The sequence below is a fragment of the Haliotis rubra genome, unplaced genomic scaffold (assembly GCF_003918875.1).
Source record: "Haliotis rubra isolate DU_JTF1 unplaced genomic scaffold, ASM391887v1 Scf14, whole genome shotgun sequence".
NCBI lineage: Eukaryota > Metazoa > Mollusca > Gastropoda > Lepetellida > Haliotidae > Haliotis > Haliotis rubra.
In genome coordinates this window covers 2,419,740-2,447,194 of record NW_025765336.1, presented here as the reverse complement: position 1 = coordinate 2,447,194, position 27,455 = coordinate 2,419,740, and the positions used below count along the sequence as shown (strand labels likewise).

The 27,455-nt window shown below is 40.8% G+C and overlaps 1 protein-coding gene across 1 annotated transcript in view; it reads right to left on the bottom strand.

Annotated features, from left to right (window-relative positions):
* LOC124268788 overlaps positions 1 to 19,627 on the bottom strand; it is a 40,749-nt gene extending 21,122 nt beyond the window's left edge. Inside the window, exons 1-16 of the mRNA XM_046703810.1 lie at positions 19,607 to 19,627; positions 19,267 to 19,360; positions 18,347 to 18,492; positions 14,487 to 14,585; positions 13,593 to 13,695; positions 12,283 to 12,375; positions 10,727 to 10,738; positions 10,148 to 10,240; positions 9,789 to 9,881; positions 9,223 to 9,315; positions 8,395 to 8,487; positions 7,588 to 7,791; positions 6,716 to 6,808; positions 4,840 to 5,043; positions 4,283 to 4,375; positions 1,301 to 1,510 (exon numbers count right to left, since the gene is read on the bottom strand). Coding sequence (XP_046559766.1) covers positions 1,301 to 1,510; positions 4,283 to 4,375; positions 4,840 to 5,043; positions 6,716 to 6,808; positions 7,588 to 7,791; positions 8,395 to 8,487; positions 9,223 to 9,315; positions 9,789 to 9,881; positions 10,148 to 10,240; positions 10,727 to 10,738; positions 12,283 to 12,375; positions 13,593 to 13,695; positions 14,487 to 14,585; positions 18,347 to 18,492; positions 19,267 to 19,360; positions 19,607 to 19,627 — 1,744 coding nt within the window. The remainder of the gene's footprint in view (positions 1 to 1,300; positions 1,511 to 4,282; positions 4,376 to 4,839; positions 5,044 to 6,715; positions 6,809 to 7,587; positions 7,792 to 8,394; positions 8,488 to 9,222; positions 9,316 to 9,788; positions 9,882 to 10,147; positions 10,241 to 10,726; positions 10,739 to 12,282; positions 12,376 to 13,592; positions 13,696 to 14,486; positions 14,586 to 18,346; positions 18,493 to 19,266; positions 19,361 to 19,606) is intronic.
* Positions 19,628 to 27,455: the final 7,828 nt, after the last annotated feature.

Here is a 27,455-nt window from a genome sequence, read left to right as displayed (position 1 = left end):
ACATGACTGACTAAAGGAGTTTACCTTTCGAACAATATGTTGGGGTCAAACCGGTCGTGGGAAGCCATTGAGGAAATCTATTTGACTGCATTTTAATGCGGTTAAGGCTTCGAAAGCTGTCAAACTGTTAAAGCAAAACGGTGTCAACGTTCATTGATGGGAAGACCAGTTTAGAGATAAATAAACCACGAATGTCTCACCGAGCGTAACAGAGCTGAAGAAAGAGATCGCCGCTGTGTGTGTACACCCTGATAACAACAGGAGTGAATTTGTCCGTGTAATTATTTAGCAATTTGTCTATGTATCTGCCAGGTAGGTTTGTGACAGAATAACAAGGGTGCTCCGTGTGTTCCTAGCGGAATAAAATATAACAAATGCTGACAAGTTGTATCAAAAGGTTCAACATGGTGAATAAATTTACGAATAATGTGTCGAACTCGTAAAAGTCGAATTTACGGTCGTCTCGAACTGAAGCTTCTAGTCTGATCAGTTGTCCTACCTTGTCAATTATTTGAGTGAGTGAGTGAGTGAACTTGGTTTTATGTACATTTCTGCAATGTTGATGCCGCGAAACGCCGACATGTCATTTAAACATTTAAGCTAAGGGACTTTATTTTGTCACGGGTAGAAAAGACCTGATTTTAATGATAACACTGATCAAGGACCTGCGATAACATTGCTGCTCCTAATGCAGCTCTAAACTCCATGCTCTGGTCGTGTTGAACGCGCGTGCCAATATATCAATATATCGGTGTATATTCCTTCTTCTTTTCTCACCCCCATGGGGAGTATACAAGTGCCACTAATGGCATTTGTATACAACGTTAATAATCACGTTACTATTCTACCGGGTACCCATTTACTGCTGGTGAACAGAGACTTATTTCGGACAGCATGCCTCAGAGGCACAGGTGAAGCTGCATGTAATTTGGAATGGTACTGGCTACACATTTTCAATATTTGTCTTTTCTTTTGATTTGTCATTAAAACATGCACTGAATATTGTTACATATCTTGCCAAGCAATTGCCATTAAGTGTAGACTTCCGGGTGGTGTGCGTAACGTTGCAAGGTGCATGAACTCGAACTGGGCAAGAGAGCAACATGTTTATTGCAGTCTTAAGGGATGGATATGGATACGAGTTGATAGAATGATCAATACAGTTTTATAAAGATTCTGAATCAAACTGTACTGTATTGGCCGATGGGAGAGTAATACTTGCATGCAACCTTGAAAATAATACACATATGCTTCATATTAGCATGTCGTTGTTTGTCATCTAAAACAGAGAATTAATTACCTTGTGCAGGGCATTCATTAGTCAGGCCACAGTTGTCTTCCCTTGACTGACTATTGTCTCCCTGGCAATACCGGCCATTGAACAGTGTAAAAGGGTTGTCACAGTTCCTGTACCTGTAGACCGTCTTCGTGGCTGTCGTGCCACACGACGCCGAGCAGATGGTTGAAGCAGAGTTCCATGCTCCCCAGGCACCCCACTGACCATCTCGATCTGGAACACATACAGAATCACTGACCATCTCGATCTGGAACACACACAGAACCACTGACCATCTCGATCTGGAACACACACAGAACCACTGACCATCACGATCTGGAACACATACAGAACCACTGACCATCTCGATCTGGAACACACACAGAACCACTGACCATCACGATCTGGAACACACACAGAACCACTGACCATCTCGAGAACCACTGACCATCTCGATCTGGAACACATACAGAACCACTGACCATCTCGATCTGGAACACACACAGAACCACTGACCATCTCGATCTGGAACACACACAGAACCACTGACCATCTCGATCTGGAACACACATAGAACCACTGACCATCTCGATCTGGAACACACACAGAACCACTGACCATCACGATCTGGAACACACACACAGAACCACTGACCATCTCGATCTGGAACACACACAGAACCACTGACCATCACGTGGAACACATAGAACCACTGACCATCTCGATCTGGAACACACACAGAACCACTGACCATCGATCGATCTGGAACCACTACAGAACCATGACCATCTCGATCTGGAACACACACAGAACCACTGACCATCTCGATCTGAACACACACAGAACCACTGAACCACTGACCATCACTGACCATCGATCTGGAACACACACAGAACCACTGACCATCTCGATCTGGAACACACACAGAACCACTGACCATCTCGATCTGGAACACACACACCAGAACCACTGACCGATCTCGATCTGGAACACACACAGAACCACTGACCATCTCGATCTGGAAACACACACAGAACCACTGACCATCTCGATCTGGAACACACGATCTGGAACACACACAGAACCACTGACCATCACGATCTGGAACACACACGGAACCACTGACCATATGATCTGGAACACTGGAACACACACAGAACCACTGACCATCTCGATCTGGAACACACACAGAACCACTGACCATCACGATCTGGAACACATCTCACAGAACCACTGACCATCTCGATCTGGAACACACACAGAACCACTGACCATCTCGATCTGGAACACACATAGAACCACTGACCATCTCGATCTGGAACACACACAGAACCACTGACCATCTCGATCTGGAACACACACAGAACCACTGACCATCTCGATCTGGAACACACACAGAACCACTGACCATCTCGATCTGGAACACACACAGAACCACTGACCATCTCGATCTGGAACACACACAGAACCACTGACCATCTCGATCTGGAACACACACAGAACCACTGACCATCTCGATCTGGAACACACACAGAACCACTGACCATCTCGATCTGGAACACACACAGAACCACTGACCATCTCGATCTGGAACACACACAGAACCACTGACCATCTCGATCTGGAACACAGACAGAACCACTGACCATCTCGATCTGGAACACACATAGAACCACTGACCATCTCGATCTGGAACACACACAGAACAACTGACTGTCTGAAATACATACAGAACCACTGAATACCACTGTCTGAAATGCAGACAAAACCAGTGACCATTTCTATCTGAAACACAGACAAAAGCACTGACTGAAATACAGATGAACTACTGACCATCCCCGTATGAAATAGAGACAGAAGCCCTGACTGTGTCGGTTTCATATTGACCATCATTACGGAAATACAGCTGTCATATTGACCATCACTATCTGAAATACAGCTGACCACACCACCATCTCTATCTGAAATACAGCTGCCACACCACCATCACTATCTGAAATACAGCTGCCACACCGCCATCACTATCTGAAATACAGCTGCCACACCGCCATCACTATCTGAAATACAGCTACCACACCGCCATCACTATCTGAAATACAGCTGCCACACCGCCATCACTATCTGAAATACAGCTGCCACACCGCCATCACTATCTGAAATACAGCTGCCACACCGCCATCACTATCTGAAATACAGCTGCCACACCACCATCACTATCTGAAATACAGCTGCCACACCACCATCACTATCTGAAATACAGCTGCATCACATCTGAAATGCCACACCACTATCACTATCTGAAATACAGCTGTCACATTGACCATCACTATCTGAAATACAGCTGCCACACCGCCATCACTATCTGAAATACAGCTGCCACATTGACCATCACTATCTGAAATACAGCTGCCACACCGCCATCACTATCTGAAATACAGCTGCCACACCGCCATCACTATCTGAAATACAGCTGCCACACCGCCATTACTATCTGAAAGACAGACAGATGAGCTGAAGACTTCCTGGATCGGATGGTCAGGCTGAATGACTTGCTTGTCACAGAATCCTGCAGGTCCTAATGAATGCCATCACTGGCTTGAACAATACCACAACAGTATGCATCCCAATTACTGATTCTATTTTCATATCATGGAACCTTTGAACAGTAAAGTTCTGTACAGTTCAGCATCCTCGTCCTTGTATGGATTCCGATTACTCGGATTCTAATTGAAACTTCTTGGCATTGGTCAGTTTGTCAAATGCTGTAACATTTGTGTGTTCATTATATCAAATTGATTTCATGGGGTTCGTGTTACTGTGATTACTTTTAAAGTAAAACAGATCAGAAAAATACACTAGAAGAAGTAATAATTACTGATGTGTCACAATGCGATAGTCAGATGGTGTGTTTTTAAAATATACACAAATGTACTGTTTTTTAGAAAGCAATTTCACTTTTTGTTTTGAAAGATTCTGAAGGAAAGCTAATTATGATCTGTACAATACCTTGACAGAAATCTCCTCCATGCCCTGCCGGACAGACACACGTGCAGGTTAATGTGTTCAGAGCGCCGCCATTTTGACAAGACTTCGTACAAACTGTAACAGATTATTCATGATTTAATATGTGTACAAAAAGAGTGACAGTAGGTCCGTTTAATCCTTATATGATACCTGCTTACGTTGGTTGTAAAAGTGCTTTAGTAGGAGAAGATTTGTTTGGAAAAAGCAAACAGTGGGAAGTAATACTCTAGTCAATCGGTGAATTCTTCTGTTTGATTCAACCTTTGGTGTATTCCAACGTGCAATCCATTGGCATATTGTTAAACACTACTCGTCAGGCACAATAAATTGCAATAATCTCAAAATTAATTTTCTAAGGCATTGTCATCGAATAATGTGTTTTCGGAGCCATAGACCATTGATGAAGATTACAATGGATATTATATGACGATTTCTCACTCGGTCATGTGTCAAATTGTTCAAGAGTCAGTCCGATCTTGCAGCAGTGTCTGATCTTCCCAAATGACCGGTATTCTAACAGTTCAGAGATAAATTCTTACCTGGCGGACACTGGCTGAATCCGCAGTTCTCATTTCGCGCGTCGGTGTTCATCCCCGGGCAGTTCTCACCAGCGTTCAGAGGGAACGGGCTATCACACTGTCTGTACCTGTATACAACCTTTGTCGTCGTCGTTCCACAGGTCGCTGTGCAGATACCGGAAGCAGAGTTCCAACTCCCCCACGCACCCCAGTTTCCATTCCGGTCTGAAACACGTGAATATTCAGGTGGTATTATTGAATGAGAGACCCGTAAAGATCTGGGTTAAAATTGACCTTCAACAACCAATGCTTCTCGTGAGAGGCGACTAACGAGTGGCCAGACTCACTGACTTGGTTGACACATGTCATCGTATCACCGTTGCGTAGATCGATGCTGATTATGTTGAATACTTGACACGTTTCATGGATAACAACTTCTATTTATTCTTTATACGACGTTTCAGAGATAATTCTTGCTCCTTCTTTCTCCTTCATCAGGTCCCCAAACGAAGGAACAACAATTAGCTATGAAACGTCATAATAAGATAACTTCTTTGAGTGGCATTTTAGAAGTTGGGAAGTACAATATAGAACAAACTTTATGGATAACAACTTCTTTTTATTCGTGAGTGCGACGTTTCGATACAGATTCTTGTACCGTTGTCAAGCATAATGGAACATGAAGAAGGGGGAAGTATATATATACTGGATGTAACAATGTAACAAAGAAAACAACATAATTAACATAATTGGCTAGGCAGAAAGCTGATGAAGCCAGAGAGTAGACAAAGGACAGGCGTGGAAGCCAATGATGTACAAATAATAATGAGATGTTTATACAGCAGAGTTTACAACGGTACAAGAATCTGTATCGAAACGTCGCACTCACGAATAAAAAGAAGTTGTTATCCATAAAGTCTGTTCTATACTGTCATAATAAGAATAAATAGAAGTTGTCATTAATGAAACGTTTCATGTATTCTGTTTGTCCAAATTCTAAATGCTTTACAAGAAGCTCATGATGTTGGTCACTGGCCCAGTCTCGATTGTTTACAGACACATAGCTGGAATATTGTTGAGTGCGGTGTTTACCAACAAACTAATGAGTGAGACAGTAGGATTAAGGTCGCAGAGAACATTATTCAGTAAAGACACAGTCGTTTCATATCGACAGAAACATAAAACAGAATTGAAACATTTTGCAAACTTGTCCTTAGTCCAAAACCAAAAAAATCATAATCATAGAATTTCAAAAGACCATGGCATGCCGGGAGAATGCAAAGACGTAAGTCTCATTTCGATGCTCTAAAACACTGGACAACCCGTTCCATGTAACTTCTTTGAGAGGTATTTAGAAGTTGGAGCAGTAAGGAAGGATAACAATATACGGATGAACAACTTCTTTATTGCTGTCAGAGCGACGTTTAGGTGTAGGTTCTAAAAAGCAAGTGATGAACAGCATGAGGATAGAGGAGCTTATATACAAGTTAGAGGAGATGTGTCATACTACATTAAACAAAGCTACAACTAAGAGTTTCCAAAATTTCTGGTAATTAAATTGATAATTCTATACTGACTGACTGACTAAGTTTGGTTTTACGCCGCTTTTAGCAATATTCCAGCAACATCACGGCGGGGGACACCAGAAATGGGCTTCACACATTGTACCCATGTGGGGATTCGAACCCGGGTCTTCGGCGTGACGAGCCAACGCTTTAACCACTAGGCTACCCCACCGCCCTGATAATTCTATACATATAATTCAATGGTATCTCGTTTGTTCCTCTTTGCAGTGATTGTTTGTACTTTCTCGATTGCATTCGGTGGATCTAATGAGATATCTGATTGCATCATGGTTTACGAAATGTGTTGGTACAATTGGTAGAAATAGTCTTACTTTCACAGACGTCGCCCCAATAGCCTGTCTGGCAGCCACACGTACAGGAAAGAGCGTTCAGAATGCCGCCATTTTGACACAGTTTTGTGCAGGCTACAATGAAAATAACGTGTCGAGCAAAATGTGTTGCAGAGTACAGAATCATGATTAGCAATAGCATTGTAAATGTGTCATACGATATTAATTTCTCTGAAGACCAACCATTACATGTTCAAGAAAAAGGTTTTTTATGTATAAAATGAACAGGGGCACAGATACCGGTGAACACATCGTCTTATTAATGATATTACGACTGTTCAACTTGGACAAAGTACCAACAACCTGTACCTAGCCCCAAGTACGTAATACCAACACAGTTGATTTATCATCCAGCCCCACACAACATGGACAAACTCCCAACACCCTGTACCTAGCCCCAAGTACCCACCACTAACACAGTTGATTTATCATCAAACTCCTGTACCTAGCCCCAAGTACGTAATACAACACAGTTGATTTATCATCCAGCCCCACACAACATGGACCAACTCCCAACAACCAGTACCTAGCCCCAAGTGCCCACCAATAACACTGTTGATTTATCATCCAGCCCCACACAACATGGACAAACTCATCCAGCCCACAACAACATGGACACACTCCATACAACCAGTACCTAGCCCCAAGTGCCCACCAATAACACTGTTGATTTATCATCCAGCCCCACACAACATGGACAAACTCCCAACAACCAGTACATTGCCCCAAGTGCATATAAATGTTTCATCACCACGCTACGCTCTCCACATTCAGAACAGCATCCGTTGTACATATCTTAGCACGCTGATTTTAGACGAACGATAGAAACTAGAGTCTGATGTCCAAATACTGACATTGTTGGCATTGCTGCAGCTGACAGTTTTCATTGCGCTCGTCCCTGTCAGATCCAAGACAAGTCCGGCCATTATTCATAGGAATGGGGTTGTTGCACGATCTGTAACGGTAGACGACTTTAGTGGCAGTGGTTCCACACGTGACGGAACAGGAAGTAGAGGCTGAGTTCCACGCTCCCCACTGACCCCAGTTTCCATCCAGATCTGGAATAAACGTCAACCATCTTTGTACACTGAACCGTTCGTACAGACCCGTTATCCAGAATGATATAACTTTGAAGGAAATTTAAGAACAATCCAGAAAAATGGCATTGTACTTACAATTTCCTCATCTCATTCTTCACACTATTTGAGATTATTTTTATATGTGCTTATTTCTTCTCATATCCTGCTTGCTAGAACTTAAACATGTACTACAAATTAGTTAAGGGATGACCGCTCTGAGGAACATTAGGGGTCTTTTATTAATAAATGTTTAGTGGCTGATCTCTTAGGAGATCAACATGTGGTATTTTGGGATTGGCAGTGACGTTACGAAAAGAAAGATTATATATTACAATGTAAAGGATAAAAAAGGAACTTCTGAATAAGAAACATAACAAAATAGAATTGTAGAATTTCCACCCCAACACTCCTTCCAAGGAGTTGTGAAACATTTATTTCAAGGTATTGTGCATGTATCCTCCAAGAATTCACAATGCATTTCTGAACATCTGACTGAAGCAAATACCATCTCAAGCATAAATCCCCGTTAGGCCCCCCACAGAAGATTAAACGGTCGGTCTCTAAGTCTTTACATTATCTTACCTTGGCACTGGTCTCCTCCAGTTCCAAGTGGGCAGCTACATTGGCAGGTAGCAGCATTCAAAGCACCGTTATTTTGGCATATCTTGTTACAGGCTGCAAGCACACATATTAAGGGTGCATAAACGTAAGGCATGTGGAAGAATTTCTGTGATTATTTCATGAACAAAGAGCAACGTAGGGGTTATTTCTTGATGCTGAAATACACAAGACTACAACATTCGTAATCCATGGGGTTAGACGTGGCCTTCAACAACCTAGCTTGTAGGAGGAGGAGACTTAGGGGTTTCGGTGGTCAGGCCAACTGACGTTTATATGCATGTCATCGTATCGCAATTTCGCAGATCGGTGCTCATGATGTCAATCACTAGATTATCCGGTCCAGGGTTACATACTTACTTACTTACTTACTTATAGCTTTAAGTGCATTTTGAGCGGAGTTAAAACAAACACGATGTTGAAGAACAACATTTCTCGTTGGATATGTTTAAGAGCGCAATAATGATGCATGGGTCATTTCAACCCAACGTTAACATTGTAAAACGAGCTGAGGTATTCTAGACATAATGTCTCACTCTCTCAGGGATTGTTTTGTGCGAACACGTTTAGGAAGTTGATCCATGGAAAAGGACTCGGATCTCATTTCAACAACAACACGACATAATTGTAAACATTCAGACAGACATACTGAGGACTCTGCCAGCCTTTATATCACTTGTCACGGTCCACGGTGACTGTTTTACCTGGGCACGTGTTATGGCGTAGTGTGCAACTCTTTTTAGAATATGAATGTGAATGTGAATGTGAATGTGAAAAAAACAAAAAGCTTACTTTGGCAGAAGTCGCCCCCAAACCCTGCTGGACAGGAGCACAGACAGGTAGCCGCGTTCAGACCGCCGCCATTTTGACATGTCTTCGTACAAGCTAGAACAGAAATATTATTTCAAATGAAATAATTATTCCACAGAGGAATACATATACTGTCTCACAAGTTTCTTTGGTGCACAAAAGATTAAATCCTCCACGGCGCCGCATTTCCATTGAGCAGAGTTGCGTCCCCTGTGCGTGCCCGGATCATGACCCTAGGTTTCGCAGCATGGGCTTCGCCACAGTTATGAACATGTGATTGCACATCACTTGTGCTTTATTCCCTAATCAGACTGACACACCGTGAAATAACTAAGATAATCCCAACAAAACGCCCTCTTATTCCATAGAGCCATTAGTTAATAGATTATCAAGTTCAAAAGAGAGTACCTGTAGATGGTAATTCTGGAAAACTGTTTCGGTCGATGATATCGACGATATAAAATTACATTTACATAAAGTTTGATTTCGAGAATGTAAATGTCTCCCACAAAAATGATAATAATTAAAGAAAACAAAACAAAGCTTACTTTGACACAAGTCTCCCCCAAACCCTGATGGACAGGCACACTGGCAAGTGAGAGTGTTCAAACCGCCGCCATTTTGACACGACTTAGTGCAAGCTGCATAAAATAATGTAGACCAAGTTAAACGAATAAGATCGTAATAATCTTCTTATATCTCAACGAATACTTTAGATTTAAAACGTGGCAATCGCAAGGCATTTGAACAAGTGACGAATCTGCCAGGACAATTTGATAGCAAAGTCTTCTGGGAAATCGTAAAAAGACTTACAACTGAGGTACACAGGTGCTAAAATAATTATTTATGCCTTATTAGAGACCATAATTACTGATTTGCAACTACAACGACATACGACAACGCTTACTTTCACAGAGATCTCCCCCGTAACCCGATGGGCATGAACACGAACATGCAGCAGAGTTGAGAACGCCGCTATTTTGACACACTTTGGTGCAACCTAAAACGGAAACAGAGTGTCTGTTATGTTTCGAAACATTATGTTTAGAACACATATTAATTCGATTATATGGAAATGATAACTGTCGAGAAGTAGATTAAGAATATAAAAAAAATGTTTTATTATAAAATTAAAAATTTGCATCAATGGTATGTTTAATGATAAAAGAGTATGTTTAATGAGAAAAACAGGTGTCCTAAGTAAACGTTGCAAGGGGACCTCAACGTCCGGTTGACGGATATGTGGCCCTATTATGCAAGGTTTCAGCAAACTGAGTTCTTCTGGCGTCACAGACTGGATCCCAGATTTTCCCCTTTATTCGATTCATGGTGATTCATGCTATGAATCAACACCAGCCTTATTAACATATTTGAACAACAGGGCTTTTCCCAAACTTGAAGATGAAACGCTGTGATGAAACATGAATACTGTTCGTAGCAGCGTTAAGCCAAACTCACTCCCTCAGTCGTCAACACGTAGACTTACCACCCGGAGTGACTGAAACAAAAACAGTAATGGTTTAATGAAATTCAGTATTCACAAACGGAGGAATATTTATGTCACATCCTCTTGTTTTCTTATTAAACTGGAGTACTATCGTCCTGGGTCCCGATCTACAATTCGTAGAGTTACGAGCTGTCGTAACTATATATATATATGTGATTTATCATAGGATTACGAATGACGTAGTGCTACGAACGCTGTGTGGATCGAGCTCCAGGGTCTTACTTCTTTCATAGATTTCGAAAATATATTTTGGCCAGATGTCGTTCAGCTTGGAAAGGTTCGTAGCACTTTAGAGTCTGAGAATTATGTACATGAGAATTAAATATTATTTGTACTTGAAAGTGCCATGAACCTTTTGAATAAGAATGTTAATTTCTAAATTAATAGAGTCCACCAGATATTCTTGCTGTTCAAAACTCCTTTGACATATTATATTATGAGTGTTTTCTGTACATAAACGAATTATACCCAGCACAAGTATATGTCTATTATATATTGATTGATATTATATGTTTATTACTTATGCAGACGAAAGCCATGCTACAATTTACTGTACAAAGTATCAGTGGTCACACTGTGATGTACAAGAGCGTACAGTGTACACCACACCTTCAAATGTAAACTGTAACTGTAGATGATGCCTACAAATACAACATATGAAGTTCTGTATGATGCTTCTGCCTACACTCAGAACAAGCAAGGGAAGCCCGACACCCCCCTGCCCCCCGTGGCTCCACCGTTGAAAACCCTTCAATACCCTGTTAAGGATGTAAAGGTTGTAGGGTCGCTTATGCCTACACTCAAATACAGGCAACGAAAACACTTGTCCTCGCTCCACCTTCAAAACCCTTTAAAGCCTACACTTGAACCATGTAAAGGTTATAGTGTCGCTTATGCCTACACTCAAATGCAGGTAACAAAACCCCTTTTCTTAGCACCACCGTTCATAAGCCTTTAATGACTGCACTCAAATACAACCATCAAACTCCATTTTCCGAGTACCACCGTTTATAAGCCTTTAATGCCTACACTTAAAGCATGTAAAGGTTATAGTTTCGCTTAAGCCTACAAATACAAGATGACACTGAAAACCCTTCAATACCCTGTTAAGGATGTAAAGGTTGTAGGGTCGCTTATGCCTACACTCAAATACAGGCAACGAAAACACTTGTCCTCGCTCCACCTTCAAAACCCTTTAAAGCCTACACTTGAACCATGTAAAGGTTATAGTGTCGCTTATGCCTACACTCAAATGCAGGTAACAAAACCTCTTTTCTTAGCACCACCGTTCATAAGCCTTTAATGACTGCACTCAAATACAACCATCAAACTCCATTTTCCGAGTACCACCGTTCATAAGCCTTTAATGCCTACACTTAAAGCATGTAAAGGTTATAGTTTCGCTCAAGCCTACAAATGCAAGATGACACTGAAAAACAGCTGCTTATGCCTACAAATACAACATTTTACACAGAGTACAGCTGTGAACTAAACAAGAAGCACTCAGCAGTTTGACATTGTTAATGCTTACTTACCCTGGCAAAGGTCGCCGCTGTATCCTGTAGGACAATTACACAGGCACGGCAACGTGTTGAGGTTGCCACCATTTTGACACACCTTGGTACAGGCTGCAACACAAAAAAGAGTTGGTTAGTTGGTTACATTGAATAACATTTCAATTACTAGTATATATATCAAGATGTGCGCGCTTGAGTGAGTGAGTGAGTGAGTGAGTTGAGTTTTACACCGCAATCAGGAATATTCCAGCTATATGGCGGCGGTCTGTAAATATTCGAGTCTGAACCAGACAATCCAGTGATCAACAGCATGAGCATCGATCTGCATAATTGGGAACCGATGACATGTGTCAACCAAGTCAGCGAGCCTGACCACCCGATCCCGTTAGTCGCCTCTTACGACAAGCATGGGTTACTGAAGGCCAATATTCTAAATCGGACCTTCACGGGTCGTGCGCGCTTGATGTGAGAGGGAAGTGGGACGTGATGCAGGTGTCAAAAGGTTACGAGCCACGACCACTGACATGATTGATTGTTTGTTTGTATGTTTAACGCCGCACTCAGCAACATTCAAACAATATTCCAGTCTGTAAATAATTGAGTCTGGATCAGACAAAACAGCGAACAACAGCATGAGCATCGATCTACCGAATTGGGATACGATGACATGTGTCAAGCTAGTCAGCGAGTCTGACCACCCGATCCCGTTAGTCGCCTCTTACGACAAGCTTGGGTTGCTGAAGGCCAATTCTAACCCAGATCTTCACGGGTAACCAATGAAATGAATGTGCGAAGGGCAGAAGCATGATAAGAAAGAACCTTTGATCAGAACAACTAGACACTTATAATTGGGGCGCCTTGTACAACTGAGCTAAACACGCTGTGACATTATCACTGATCAAACAAGCAAGGTTACACGTGAAGGGTTTTAATGAATGAGTGAGTTATTTTTACGCCGCTTTTATCAATATTTCAGCAACATCACAGCGGGGAACACAACACATGGGCTTCACTCATTGTACCCATGTGGGGAATCGAACCCGGGTCTTCGGCATGACGAGCGAAGAGTTTTAATGCCTATATTGTGACATCGTTGAAAGCAATGCGCGAGAAACAACTCAGGGTGGGGATGGGGTTTGGGTTTGGGGTGGGGATTGTGCTCTATGAATGGTGTTTGGATTTTGCTCGACTGTACCGGTTCTCGAATGTTTTGACTTCAGCGTCTGTCTGTTTTAGCACCACAACTATGTCAATACTATATAAAATTGTATCAATTATGTTAAGTGTAATGGAGCCTAGAAATGATCAACCCGGAACTATTCACTTACTTAAAGGACAGCTACCACATAGGTAGGGACAGGCGCTCTTGTAGTTGTCGAATCGACAGTTTCCGGTATCGCCACAAAAACTGATCGGATGCCGGACATTGGACTGGAAAAGACAGAACACAAAATCTGTTAACTGACAAACCAAAAGTATAACTTAGCATTTGATGTTTATGTTAAAGTTATAGACTTTACTTCAATCTTTATTCAGTACTGAAAGCCACGTGTCCATAGTACAAGCATATATGTACAACAGTGGATTAATAGGACTTCACGACTGAGTGGATTAATTGTGACTTCACGACTGAGCAGATTAATTGTGACTTCACGACTGAGCAGATTAATTGTGACTTCACGACTGAGCAGATTAATTGTGACTTCACGACTGAGCAGATTAATTGTGACTTCACGACTGAGCAGATTAATTGTGACTTCACGACTGAGCAGATTAATTGTGACTTCACGACTGAGCAGATTAATAGGACTTCACGACTGAGCAGATTAATTGTGACTTCACGACTGAGCAGATTAATTGTGACTTCACGACTGAGCAGATTAATTGTGACTTCACGACTGAGCAGATTAATTGTGACTTCACGACTGAGTGGATTAATTGTGACTTCACGACTGAGCAGATTAATTGTGACTTCACGACTGAGCAGATTAATTGTGACTTCACGACTGAGCAGATTAATTGTGACTTCACGACTGAGCAGATTAATTGTGACTTCACGACTGAGCAGATTAATTGTGACTTCACGACTGAGTGGATTAATGGTGACTTCACGATTGAGTGGATTACTGTTTCTTCACGACCAGTATGATGTTGTCAGATGTTGACTTACAAGACCTATTATACTTTAACAATCACGTGTACGATGAACATACAATACTCACAGGTTTCACAGGATGGACCAGAAAAACCACTAATACATTCACATGTACACGTGGCAAGTTGCAATGTTCCTGAGTTGAGACAGACTTTCCCGCCGCAATCTGAAGGAAAATACAGACAACGTCAGTAGCGTTAGTATCTACTTTATATAAAAAGACTCGAGACAATACCAGAAGCGTGAATCCCGACTTTATGTCATGAGGAACGAGATAATACCAGTAGTGCGCATCTTTACTTCTTTTGAAAAAATAATGCTAAAAAACCCCATTAATGCTATCACATCCAAAGATACCAATTCATATTGGCTAGATGATAGATGATAGATAGATGATGACAGTGTACTTGGGATGCAAGCGAGACATTTCAAAGGCGAGGTCCGCATATTTAGCATAGTATTCGTGAATCTTGCCAATGACATTGCTGTCAAAAGGGAAAGAAAATAAAATGGTGTAAATAAATTCATTGGCTTTGTCAAAACGGACAAGATCAGGTTGGCCTAGATTCTTATGAGGCTGTATATGGGCCTATTCCAAAGAAGTTTGAAAGCATGATTTCTATGACGCCCTGGACATGTTCAGGGTCGTACCATGGATGGACCTCGGAGTCAAAGCCACAGGCATGGCGAAGACGGTAGTAGGAGCAACAAGCCATGCCATCATGTCTTTCAAGATATGCTGTTTGTACCGAGGAAGGGCGTCCACTTACAAGGTGTTTGACAGTCTACATTCATTGCAAAGTCGACAAAGGTATTATTGTTATTATAACTATTATTAAGTTTACCACAGAGCCCCTCAGTTGATCGCTTTAAGCAGCCAGTCATACAGGTGGTAGTTGGGTCACTCACTTTGCACCACGGCTTGCTCACCTCGGTGCCTCTCTGTCTGAAATAATGATGTCAAACCATAAACCTCTCCGGACACAACCAGGAACAGACCATTAGATATTCATCCTACCTTAACCGTGTAAAAATCACTTTCATGACTGTGATAATAACTTTGAAGACAACAAATAAACCATATTTCATAACATTCTATACAATTTGAGCAGAGCTCTGGATTTTATCATGGATTCCAGTCAGTCTGACATTCCATTTGTTTGGCACTATGGTAAATTATGTGAACGTAATTTCGAAACAGATACAATAGACCCACAGACACTAAGCAATATCTGCAGTTTAATCATGTTATACATGACATAACATGCCATACGAAAAGGGGCATTCCATATAACTTAACGTCGTTTCTGTATGATTGTCTACAAGGAGTACAACCCGTGAAGGTCCAGGTTAGAAGTACCTTCAGTAACCCAAGCTTGTCGTAAGAGGCGACTAACGGGATCGGGTAGTCAGGCTTGCTGGCTTGCATCGGTTCCCAGTTGCATAGATCGATGCTCATGCTGTTGATCACTGGATTATCTGGTCCAGACTCGATTATTTACAGACTGACGCCATATAGCTGGAATATTGCTGAGTGCGGCGTAAAACTAAACACAGTCACTCACTACAAGGAGTACACGACCTATCCACAATCCCGTGGATATTTTATTTGGGGAAGATGGAATAAAGAAAGTAACAGATAAAGACAATTTTTTTATAAATGAACAACTTCTAAATTCGGATGATGCGACGTTTCGATACAGATTCTTGTATCAAACAGGTATCTGTAAAGTATCTGTTAGGAAGTTGTTTATTTATAAAGTTGTTTATTTATAAAGTTTGTCCTTATCTGATTCACTAACTTCTAAACATGCCACTCAAAAAAGTTAAGAAAGTAACAGCCACCGACAGAAAGACCCTGTTGAAAGTGGGTGATGAGTGAAAAATAACACTTTCAATCTAAACTTAACATAGCGTTAGGAGACATGTTCCAATTATAAAAGCTGCTGTATAAATGAATTACAGTCAGTATGACAATGATAAAAAGTAGTAAATAGATATGAACTCTGCCAAATTCGACTAATGTGTGAAGTCTACAGAATTCAGAGTATCACAATGTAAACGGACAAAAAGTGGCATTGTACTTTATGTACAAAAATAAAAACAGGAAAAACGATGCTATGGACACTTTGACCTGGACTGGAAATGAATTTTTCAAAATGAATACAAATAATGCACACATGGAACAATTTCATCAAAATGTTGTGTCCATCTTTGAGTGAGGAAACTTGTATCTAAAATTGTGAAGGTTGTTATTGTCATCGTAAGAGCTGTGTGACGCCACGGTAATGTCATGTCACAGAATTTGGGAACGTTAAATTGAGATTTTCGTCACAATATCCCTGAACATAATGTTGCAACGCGTTCGACTAAACTATGAAACTCACGATCTAACATAGTTGCAGACATAGTAATTGGCCGTATGTCCAGAGATTTCACACAATGCTTGACCGCACCCAATACGAGCCAGGGCATCAATGGATATCTGTAATGAATGTATAAATGTTAGGGGTGGGTATTGCAGAGAGTTTTCATATTGCGATATATTGCGATGCGGAAGCATTGCGATATATTGCAAGGATTATTTTTTAACAAAAACTACATATAATCGAGTTAATGCTTGATTATAAAGCAAAAAGACAACAAGATCACTATGATTGATTAACCTATTATAAAAACTTTTAATCATGACAAAATAAAAATGTAAGTAACATTTGGCACTAATGAAACAGGAAAAGAACAATTCAAAAACGGAAATATCCGAAGGTTTCCTGAGTGTTACGAAGTTTTCCGAATGCATGTCAAAATACCGGTTTTCGATCAGCGTATCGCAATACGTATCGTTTTCATGTCTGAACCGGTAAATACCGATAAACCCGGTTATATTGTGCAGCCCTAATAAATGTACATATTAACATTTTAAGTTGTAAACAAGGTGTTTTCTCAATCACGTCATAACATAGTTCGTTCAGCTTGCAAAGGTTTGGAAGTGTATGAGGTAGTGATCTGAGGCGAAATAGGGTTCTACTTTGCATGCTAAGATTATTGTCCTTCAATTGCTGGGCGGTGGGGTTGCCCACAAGTGCTGAAAGCGTTAGGGTTTAGATTATACTTTCTCAGTAAAGCACGATTCTAGTACTTTTGTTGGGTTGAGTCCCATCCGTCACTCACACCGTCAGTGTCAGACACTTAATGGCAATTTAAATGTCATTTGTGTATTCAAAATCTAAACCCTCGTAAGGAATCCCAAACAATCTCAATAAATTCTGAACAATCAACAGGCAAAACTGAAATGACAAAAGGAACCACAAGATCTTCCTAATTCAACATATACTCAACGTCATTATTTAGGGGTCATCAGATAATAAGAGGTGTAAGCAAAGACGACGTAGTTTTATTCTTACTTTGTAACTAGTCATGGACTAAACCACTGAGTAGCTTTAGGGTAGGTGATAGGTGATATTTAGTCATCAACCATCAACCAACGCCGACTAAACGACCTGTTGTCTCATCTTGTCAACATACGCAGTATACTTGTTGGCATATGTCATATTCGACATGGATGACAATATTTGCTGTCATTTCAACTGCATCACTAGCTATGAGAATTAACCAAACACAGTTGTGTCGAACTTTGATGAGTCGAACCTGTCTCGTATGCCTTAATTAGTCATTATCATGCGGATGTTTCGAACCTCGGATAACTCGAAGTATTTACGTTGTTTCCTTCAAGTTCGACACAATGTTGTGTGGAACTTTGATGAGTCGAACTTGTCTCGAACTTGTTTCATCCCTACTTATTCCTTACTTAGTCATCATCATGCGGATGTGCCGAACCTCGGATAACTCGAACTATTTACGTTGGTTCCTTCAAGTTTGACACGATGGTGTATGTGTGTATGTTCTACAAGTTCTTGTATGTCTTACCTGTGTATAGTGACGCACTTCCTCGCCATTAACAGAACCGGTGCCATATAGGAAAAACTCGATTTCATCATACCAGGCTGCGAGAGCATCTAAAAAGGTTGCCTGGCCAAAGGCAATATTCTGTCCTACTGGAATACCCGGAAGCTCTGTCAAAACAAAGAAATACACAAACTGATACTGAAGTGCCACCATATGTACCAAACGTGTGGTACCCGTGAAGATCCTGGTCAGAACTGATCTTCAGGAACCATGTCTGTCGTAAGAGGCGACTATCGGGATCAGGTGGCAAGGCTCGCTGACTTGGTTGACAAACGTCATCGTATCCCAATTGCGTAGATCGATGATCATGCCGTTGACCTTTGGATTGTCTGATACAGACCGCTGCCATGTAGCTGGAATACTGCTGAGTGCGGCGTAAAACAACAACCATCCAACATGTGGACATCATATATCATACAAATAATTATTCTCATTCTTTTCGTTATATAGTTATTAATTAGCAATAATACCATATAACATTAGTGTGTTATTGATACACATTATGAGCCTGTCTAGATGCAACAGTCACTCGCTCTCTCTGTAGAGACTGATTGCTCGTTGGATCATCAAAGCACGGATGATAATATAAGTTGTATTATTCATGAAGACTATTTACACCAAGGCACCGAATTTTGGGCGCAAATCATTATACTGAAAATGTGTTATATCCTCTGTACCTCCAGGGATATTAGCCAGATTGTGTAAGATGTTGTATAAGCTAAGGCACACCTGATTTCTTCATATTACAATAACTGCTCTGTCATTAAAGCGTTTTCGTTGTGTTATGAAAGAATCGGCTAAACCAGAATTACTAAAATGGTCCGTAAGTCATTTTGATAAATATATCCCTTAATCTGTAGAGAGAATCATCGAAAACCTACTTGGGTCTCTTCTCAGAACTTCAGTACTTTCGTGGTTGAGCGAACACTGCCGGGCCCATTTAGCCGCAATTTCAGCAACATCGTCATCCCACACCTACAAAAGAGAACACGCTAAGGGACACAATTACAGTTGAATTAACCAAGCCGTTATTAACCGTTATTGAACAAGTATTGTTCAGAGAAAATGGCATAAAGGTGGCGAAAAATATATGAATAAACACCATCTGTTCTTGAAAAGGGAAGCCATGTCCTGCTCTTTCAGTAACAACCACCAGTCACAAAATTTGTATCAAAGTTAGCGTTTACATTTCACATAGGTCTGTAAAGAATATATGTTCACTGTGGAGCTAAAGGTCGTCATTCATGTCGATCCCAATTGGTCCCACTTTGCCATCTCTGCAACTCACCAGTAGTTGCAGAGGAATTCCATTATATATTTAAATGTGAAGCCTTCATTTCTGGAAGATCCATTTTTATCTCAAATCAATTCCTACAATGGCTGAATCTCTTAAAGATTGCGAACCTTCTCAAATGGAATAGAACCAACATTTTACGTAGATTAGCAAAATATATTAGAATAGTTTTCAAAAAGGTCCAAAATTAATAAAATTCTATTTTGTAACATTTACGCTTTTTCAATTAGTTATACTATCATATCTTTCTAATGTATTATAAATGATTCGGGTGATTCTCTGTACATCCTTATGATCTTGGTATGTATTATATATATTTCCATTTACTTGTCTCATATACCACCGTTGGTGGGTTTTCGAGAAATGAATAAAGATGATGATGGCACACAATTAGGCCCCCACAGTGTCTCACAACATTAATCCTGTTGTAATCGCCTCTAAGTGGGTGGTGGGATAACATAGTGGTTAAAGCGTTCGTTCGTCACACCGAAGACCCGGGTCCGATTCCCCACATGGGTAAGATGCGTAAAGCCGATTTCTGTTGCCCCCCGACGTGATATTGCTAGAATATTGTTAAAAGCGATACTCATTCACTCTTACGATAAGAGTAAGGTACAATGTACATGTACAGGCAACCACCTCCACTCCCAAATCTCGACAGGGGACTTGACCTAAGACGATTAAACACAACCTAAAGTTAACATAGCTGTGCAAAACAACACTTCTCACATCAAGCATATCGAGATCCGGGTTCTCCACCAAAAAGGCCATCATAATATTCGAGTTTCAGGTGTCACTCCATGAGTATAGGGGCCAGGGTATGGTTTACGACGCTTTCAAGCTTGTTCATCCGTGTACTTACAGCATACTGCATGTTCGTCGCATCTGCAGTGTCCCCGCGGTAGAAATTATGTTTGTTGAGAAGGTCCTGTTTCACCGTGTCCGTTAACGTCACAGCAACAGCATTGGCGTTGTCGGTAAGACACATGGTGTGACCGGCGTCGATGGCCGTGAAAAGAGCACTGCATGTCTGAAGGACAGATTATCAATGAAACGTCGTTCATCGCAAAGTAGTTCAGAACATGAACAATCATAGCGGTTCCCGGATAAAGGATGCTGACAGAACAACTGTAATTGGTAATAAGAAAATAGACTCTGACTCTGACTATTTTCTGTTTTACTTTACAGACAGACAGTTTATGCAGAGAAAGGTCATGATACAGAAAATGTTTAAGAAAATGTTTGGTTGCATAAATCATGCATGACAGTGAACTAATTAATTAAGTTTCTCCTTACTGTTGAACCTTACATAATTAATGGCATTATATACACCTAAGTTTTCTAATGAAATAATTTCATTAAAAGATGTTTGGTGTCGGACCTTTAAACTGTTAATGATACATATACTCATGCCAATAATGGTTGTCACCCCTCCCCACCCCAACCCCCACACACCTCACACTCCCCACCCCACACCCCTCTCCAAATTAAAAAATTGAAGGGGGTGACAACCATTATTGGCATGAGTATATTTCTTAGGGTTGAATAACGCTCACATACAAGGAAATATATGAAATTTCTCAATAAAAGATCTTCCCCTTTCTACACAATATTTACATAGTCGTTCAGTGTATGGGGCATTTGTTTATCTCCTAAAATCGATTGCAAGTTTAAACATCCTACATCTGAAAGGACCCATGCATGTTTGATGTACAGGGATAGGGACTGTAAGATACTTTTCAAAATTGAAAAGGTATTTTCAAAATGGTTATAATAAAAGGAATGAGATATCCTGCTGACAGAACTACATAAAGATGTAACGTCAGCATTGTATTCATAACTGGCAATATATACAGTATATCTGAAAACAGCAGTGTGTGTGAATGCACGTAGAGGGAGATTAACTATTGTGAAAAATCATTTACCGCTCTCTTCTGTCGCAGATGGGTATCTGAAACCAAGATACGAATTATGAAAAGCCCAGCTTCGTGTAAGAAGAAAATATAAACCTGTTTTGCACATAGGTATGCTCCAGTGAAAACATGTAAACACTAAACAATATTAAATACATGTACGAAACAGGTCTTTTGAGGTAGTATAATTACAGATCCACCATGCTTACATTTTAAAGTATCATGACTTGTTCGTCTTTCGTTAAGGTATTTCGTACATATATTACATGACGCATACTCAAAATGTAAGAGATTGTTCCTGTGTCTTGCACGACTGAGTATGAGCTGTCTCTCTCTTATTACGATTTAGATAGACAATCATATATTTGAGAATATGCGTGAGGGAGGGAGAGGGTGGAGGGAGGGAGAGAGAGGGAGAGAGAGAGAGAGAGAGAGAGAGAGAGAGAGAGAGGGAGGGACAAAGAGGGAGAGAGGGAGAGAGGGGGAGGGACAGAGAGGGAGAGAGAGAGAGAGAGAGAGGGAGGGACAGAGAGGGAGAGAGAGAGAGAGAGGGAGGGACACTAATCTGTACTTAAGTGTCGTCTTTTACGTGAATGTTACGTTTGAAGAAACAATCTATTGATAGAAGGAGATCGGGATGTTTCTATTCCAGGACAAGTGATGAATATACGGGAATTGTGACAACAGTCCGAAGTCTTAGCCTAAACGCAAAACAGCAACGATTACCTCATTACTGACATTTTGAAATTTGTTGACGTGAAGATGGAATTAATTTCGTCCATATTGACACCCATGACGCGAATCCTAAATACAGGATAACAGCGGGCAATGATAACATTCGACAACGATCTTGATCAACAAGAATCACTCACATACACAAGTCATCAGTTTGGTGACTCTTGATGGACATTTTGAGCGTTTGTGAAACGTAGGATGGGTTTAAGTACTTCAGTGCAGAATGCACTTTACTTCTAGGCCACAACGCTTCACGCGTGGCTACAACACGTAAATATCGCACTGGCGACAACCTTCGTCTGTCAGTAATTGTTTACGCTTTGGAAACGAGTAGAACGGGTTTTCCTTTAAAACCGCTGTGGTCAACAGGGTTCAATACGCATGTTTACACACCCAGAATAGATAAATGTAAATAACAGTTCGTCAGGACACAATACGCTACCTTGAACCCCCTGTCTCCACTGTGAGAGAGAGAGAGAGAGAGAGAGAGAGAGAGAGAGAGAGAGAGAGAGAGAGAGAGAGAGAGAGAGAGAGAGAGAGAGAGAGAGAGAGAGAGAGAGAGAGAGAGAGAGAGAGAGAGAGAGAGAGACAGAGACAGAGACAGAGAGAGAGATATGGACAGAGATATGGATCTATTTTCCTTCATCTTTACAACTTCTAAATTGCCTCTCAAAGACTATATAGGTGCCTTTAAGATTTTCATTTATGACAGCAACATAAAATAGTATTCCTCTTCAATGTAATAACATTTGTTTAACAAACACACTACAGTTTAATTCAATTAATCCCCATGCGAATGTACGAAGATATTTTGTTATATGACATTGATGACTCAATGCTATATAAGATTCAAGACGTGATCCCTGCGCTAGTATCACATACCTTGTTTCTCGCCATAGGAGGTAGCAATCAAACACGGGAACACAATCCGAAATATAAATGCTGAGAGATCCATCTGTGTGGGTATCAGTATGTTTACTACGATCCAACTCCACCGCTATCACACATGTCAACTATAGCACACACATTGGTGTGTAACTCTACACATATCTTATTCCCAGTTTAAGTGCAACTGGCAAAAATCCCTGTATTGTGATACACAGCCTATTGACTTCAAGATCAAATTGAATTCGTATCACACCCTTTCATCTTTGTATTCTGTGGCATAGGAGTGACTGAATAGAATCAGGACATGGGGTAAATATATATTGTGTGCGGCTCGTCAGGCACGATCTCACCTTTGTAAGCACGCGTAGACTGTTCACTGAACGCTTGACTGGTAAATGCGTATCGTATACAAGAGGCAAGTGAGGGAGTTGGATTTTTGCGTCGATTTGAGCAAGATACAAACAATATCACGTCGGGGAGTCCTTTCCATGGCACCTCCTTTCATAGTGAAGGAATCTTGTAATTACTTTTGATTAACGATAATTTTTTGGTGTATTTTTAACACCTTGTATATGCAACATTTGATAGTGTTTCGTAAACACATGCTTATGATATTGTCAGAACTGTAAATTGAAATTACCTCTGGATGTAGAGGGAAGAGTTTTGTGGCTACTATTTACATATATTTCACTAAATCGATGTATCTCTTGGATGTGTCCAGAATACAACAGTGGATTTATTTTTTTAAAAACACAAGCGCATTTCCACGAGTCTTTGAGCCATACCCATATAACTAAAATCCCGCTCGTCGCCCATGGTTTAAGCAAGCCACAGAGCATGGTAGCAAGCGAACGAACGAACCAACGAACGAACGAACCAACGAACCAACGGTTTGGTTGAGGATGCTACCAGTAGACCAGGAAATGTTTCCCCGTTCAGCGAACACCTGGTGTCATGACTGGTTTTCAGTGAGTCGTTCATTTTACCAACTCTTCTGGTATGTCTTAAAAAAATAATCGCTTCCTTTGCTTTTACTGTGTATATTAACTTGAAAATACAATGTGAATCGAAAACAAAATATATTCCCATCTCAAACCCTTCGTGTCGAGATGGGCTTTTTTCACTTTGTACCATTTGCTTCCATTCGTAGAACCATCAATTCCAGTTTGCCTTAAGAAGTAATCGTTAACGTTCACTTAGCTTTCACAGCGTAGATTTATTTGAACCATTTCCTTCGACCATAGTGTGTGCGTGAATCATACGAAAATCGTGTTTCATAAATGTCTAAACTCTGACAATAGAATGTGGATATTACGTACAATGCCCCACCCATTGGGAACAGTTAATGGGTAGGGTAAGTCTAACATAACAGCCACGAACTGCTTTACGTGAATGGATTCACTGAGTCGGCTAATGATATAGCTTGGCACCAATGTCCATTTCCTATCTGTAAGTGTCACGCATTCTTTTGTTGGATTGAATTCATCAGTACTGTCGCTATGGTGAGGAATAGTCTTCCCACAATGGAAATCGAGATGGTAAGAGGAATATTTAGACTGGAATACTGTTTGAAATAAATATGGTAAGATGTGACACACTGCCGGGTCACAAGGTCACGAAGAACATAACTGGTTTGTCATCAATCATAACAGCCCAGTTCGACATACTCGAGCGATTTCTTTGGACACGGTTCATTGTGCTGAGATTCTGCACTGGTTCGAAAGGTCAACTACAAATTAATATCCTCCGACGTGGGACAGCGTCCTCTGTGTCCTTGAACGGTAATTGGTTACTTCACAAAAATTCGGGGGATTTCCCGAGAGTTTATTACAAACAGAATAATGAATCGTTGACCCTGGAATTCCATATTTATAATACGTTGGCCAAATCTGACAAGGAAGGACCAGAGTCTTTGAAAGGCATTTAGAAATGACACCCATAAAGGCGAGAATTAATGGATGTCAGCTTCTTTATTTTGAGGGTCACGACGTTTCAGAGTGTATTGTTACTCCTTCATCAGGTGAATGAAAGACTAGGAAACAGACAGCTATATATGAACATGTGAAATGATATATGCATGAATCTGTACAATTACAACAGATAGGGAAATATTATTCTTCCAAAATTTCAGCGATAATGCCATGAGATTCTTTGTATGTACTGTACTGCTTTTGCGAATAGTCGTCCGACCAGTGAATGATCAGGCTACTAATCCGTAAGTCACGTCTTCTCGCGGCACGTTAATAGATGTCAAACATGAGTTTCGGGACAAGCTCTTAAATGCCTCCTATTCAGTGACGCTCGATCTCTACATTGAATATTGTTTAGGTTGTTGATTGTGTGGATTTATAGGTAGTCGTAGATCTGTATATAAGGAGGGTCGTGAATGAATATAAATAGAACTGTGGAAGAAAAGCGGGCCACTGAACGTGACAAACGTTGGTCACAACAGGACACCACACCCTCATGGTGAAATGTCTATATAATATTTATAACTAAAGTGAGACCAAATTGGCGATTGTAAACAAGATATATTTCTCTCCAGTACACAAACATGTTTCATCCTGACTACGAATAAAACTAAATTGACTGATTTTCCAGCCAGAACATGAATGTACCCATCCAGCTGCCACATTGTCATGGCATCAGACCTCTTGAATTATGCATTGCCCCTTCTCATTGTACTGATGTTAGTTGTTAGTACTGGCAAGGGCGGTAGGGGGTAGCCTAGTGGTTAAAGCGTTTGCTCGCCAGGACGAAGACCCGGGTTCTATTCCCCACATGGGTACAGTGTGTGAAGCCCATTTCTGGTGTGCTACATCGTGATATTGATGGAATATTACGGCGTAAAACTAACCTCACTCAGCCATTACTGGCAAAGGCGTTGACAATTTAGTCGACTCATCTGTCGTATTCGGAAAATGACTTCACAAAAAGACGACAGAGATTGAGAGGTTCATGTAATAGTCCCGAAAGTATTCATTAGGGGATGGCACAGAGTGCAAGATAATCATCCAGAGAAGGTTTAGTCACCAACCGATCAAGAGTTAAGTAACCGAGGATATAACCGGCCACGTGAGTGTGTGGGCGTGTTGCTATGGTGAAAGGTTTTCTAAAGTCTGTATTACGCAACAGGGACGGTTGTTTTTCAGTTTGTTAAGCCGGATACCAAGGGTAGAAGAATGAACGTCACAAGATCAAACGGTCACGTCGACCGTACTGTGATTTATAACCATCACACATTCGTGTTAAGTTACAGTCAACTGCATGCAGTCAAGCACACGGACAGAAAACCAGCCTCATTTAATCTATGATGTTATCTTCTTTCTTTAAATATAATGAATAGGTAAGGTGTATGTAGGGTTTTCAAGCTTTATAAAATCTGTTTGTAAACAAAATTTTAACCGGTTTTCAGTGGTTGTATTCTTTTTAAGCCAATGAGATTAACAATTATGTACGTTTAACTGTAGCAGTGTAAGTGTGACAGTTTGCTTTTTGCAGTATTCATATGTCACTGCGTGTCAGCGTGACAAAGCTTGAAACATAATCAGGACGAACAAGGATTCGAACCCACATTCACAGGTTACTGGTGTGCACAGGGGACGTAACTCTGGGCGGCCAATTGCGGTACATTCGTTAACTGGTCCACCTGTGCATCTTACCAATTTATTGACGTATCATAACTTTGCTTGTATAAATGTGACGCTTTATATTTTCCGTTTTGGGTGAGTTGAAAGTTTGTGTAAAATTTTAAACCCATTCAGTTATTATGCTGCAATGCAGTGTTATGCGAGAGGAGAGCTCATAGTGAGTTAATTTGTAGCAGGTGAGGATCTTCTCTCCAAATGGTGGTTCGTGGGCTACTTGAGCTGACACATCCTCACAGTGATAGGTTAGTACACCATCAGGAGACTAGATTTTATTGATACGGATACCAATACAGGGGCGGATCCTGGATCTTGGAGAAGGGTGGGGTGTTCATAAATCATGAAGTCCAAAGGTTAGGAGGAAATGATACTCAGGGAAACAAAAATCGGGTAGGATGGGGCGTGGCACACCCGCACAAGACTATAAATGGCAACGCTTTCATGAGTCTATGGAGGTGGGAACATGATTCAGTATTTGCCCATGCTGAAATTTAAATCAAAAGCATTCATTCAAAATTGTTCTGGTACATATACTTATAAAGATGGACCAAATCTTACTTTATCCAGGTATAAAAGAAATGATAAACGGCATC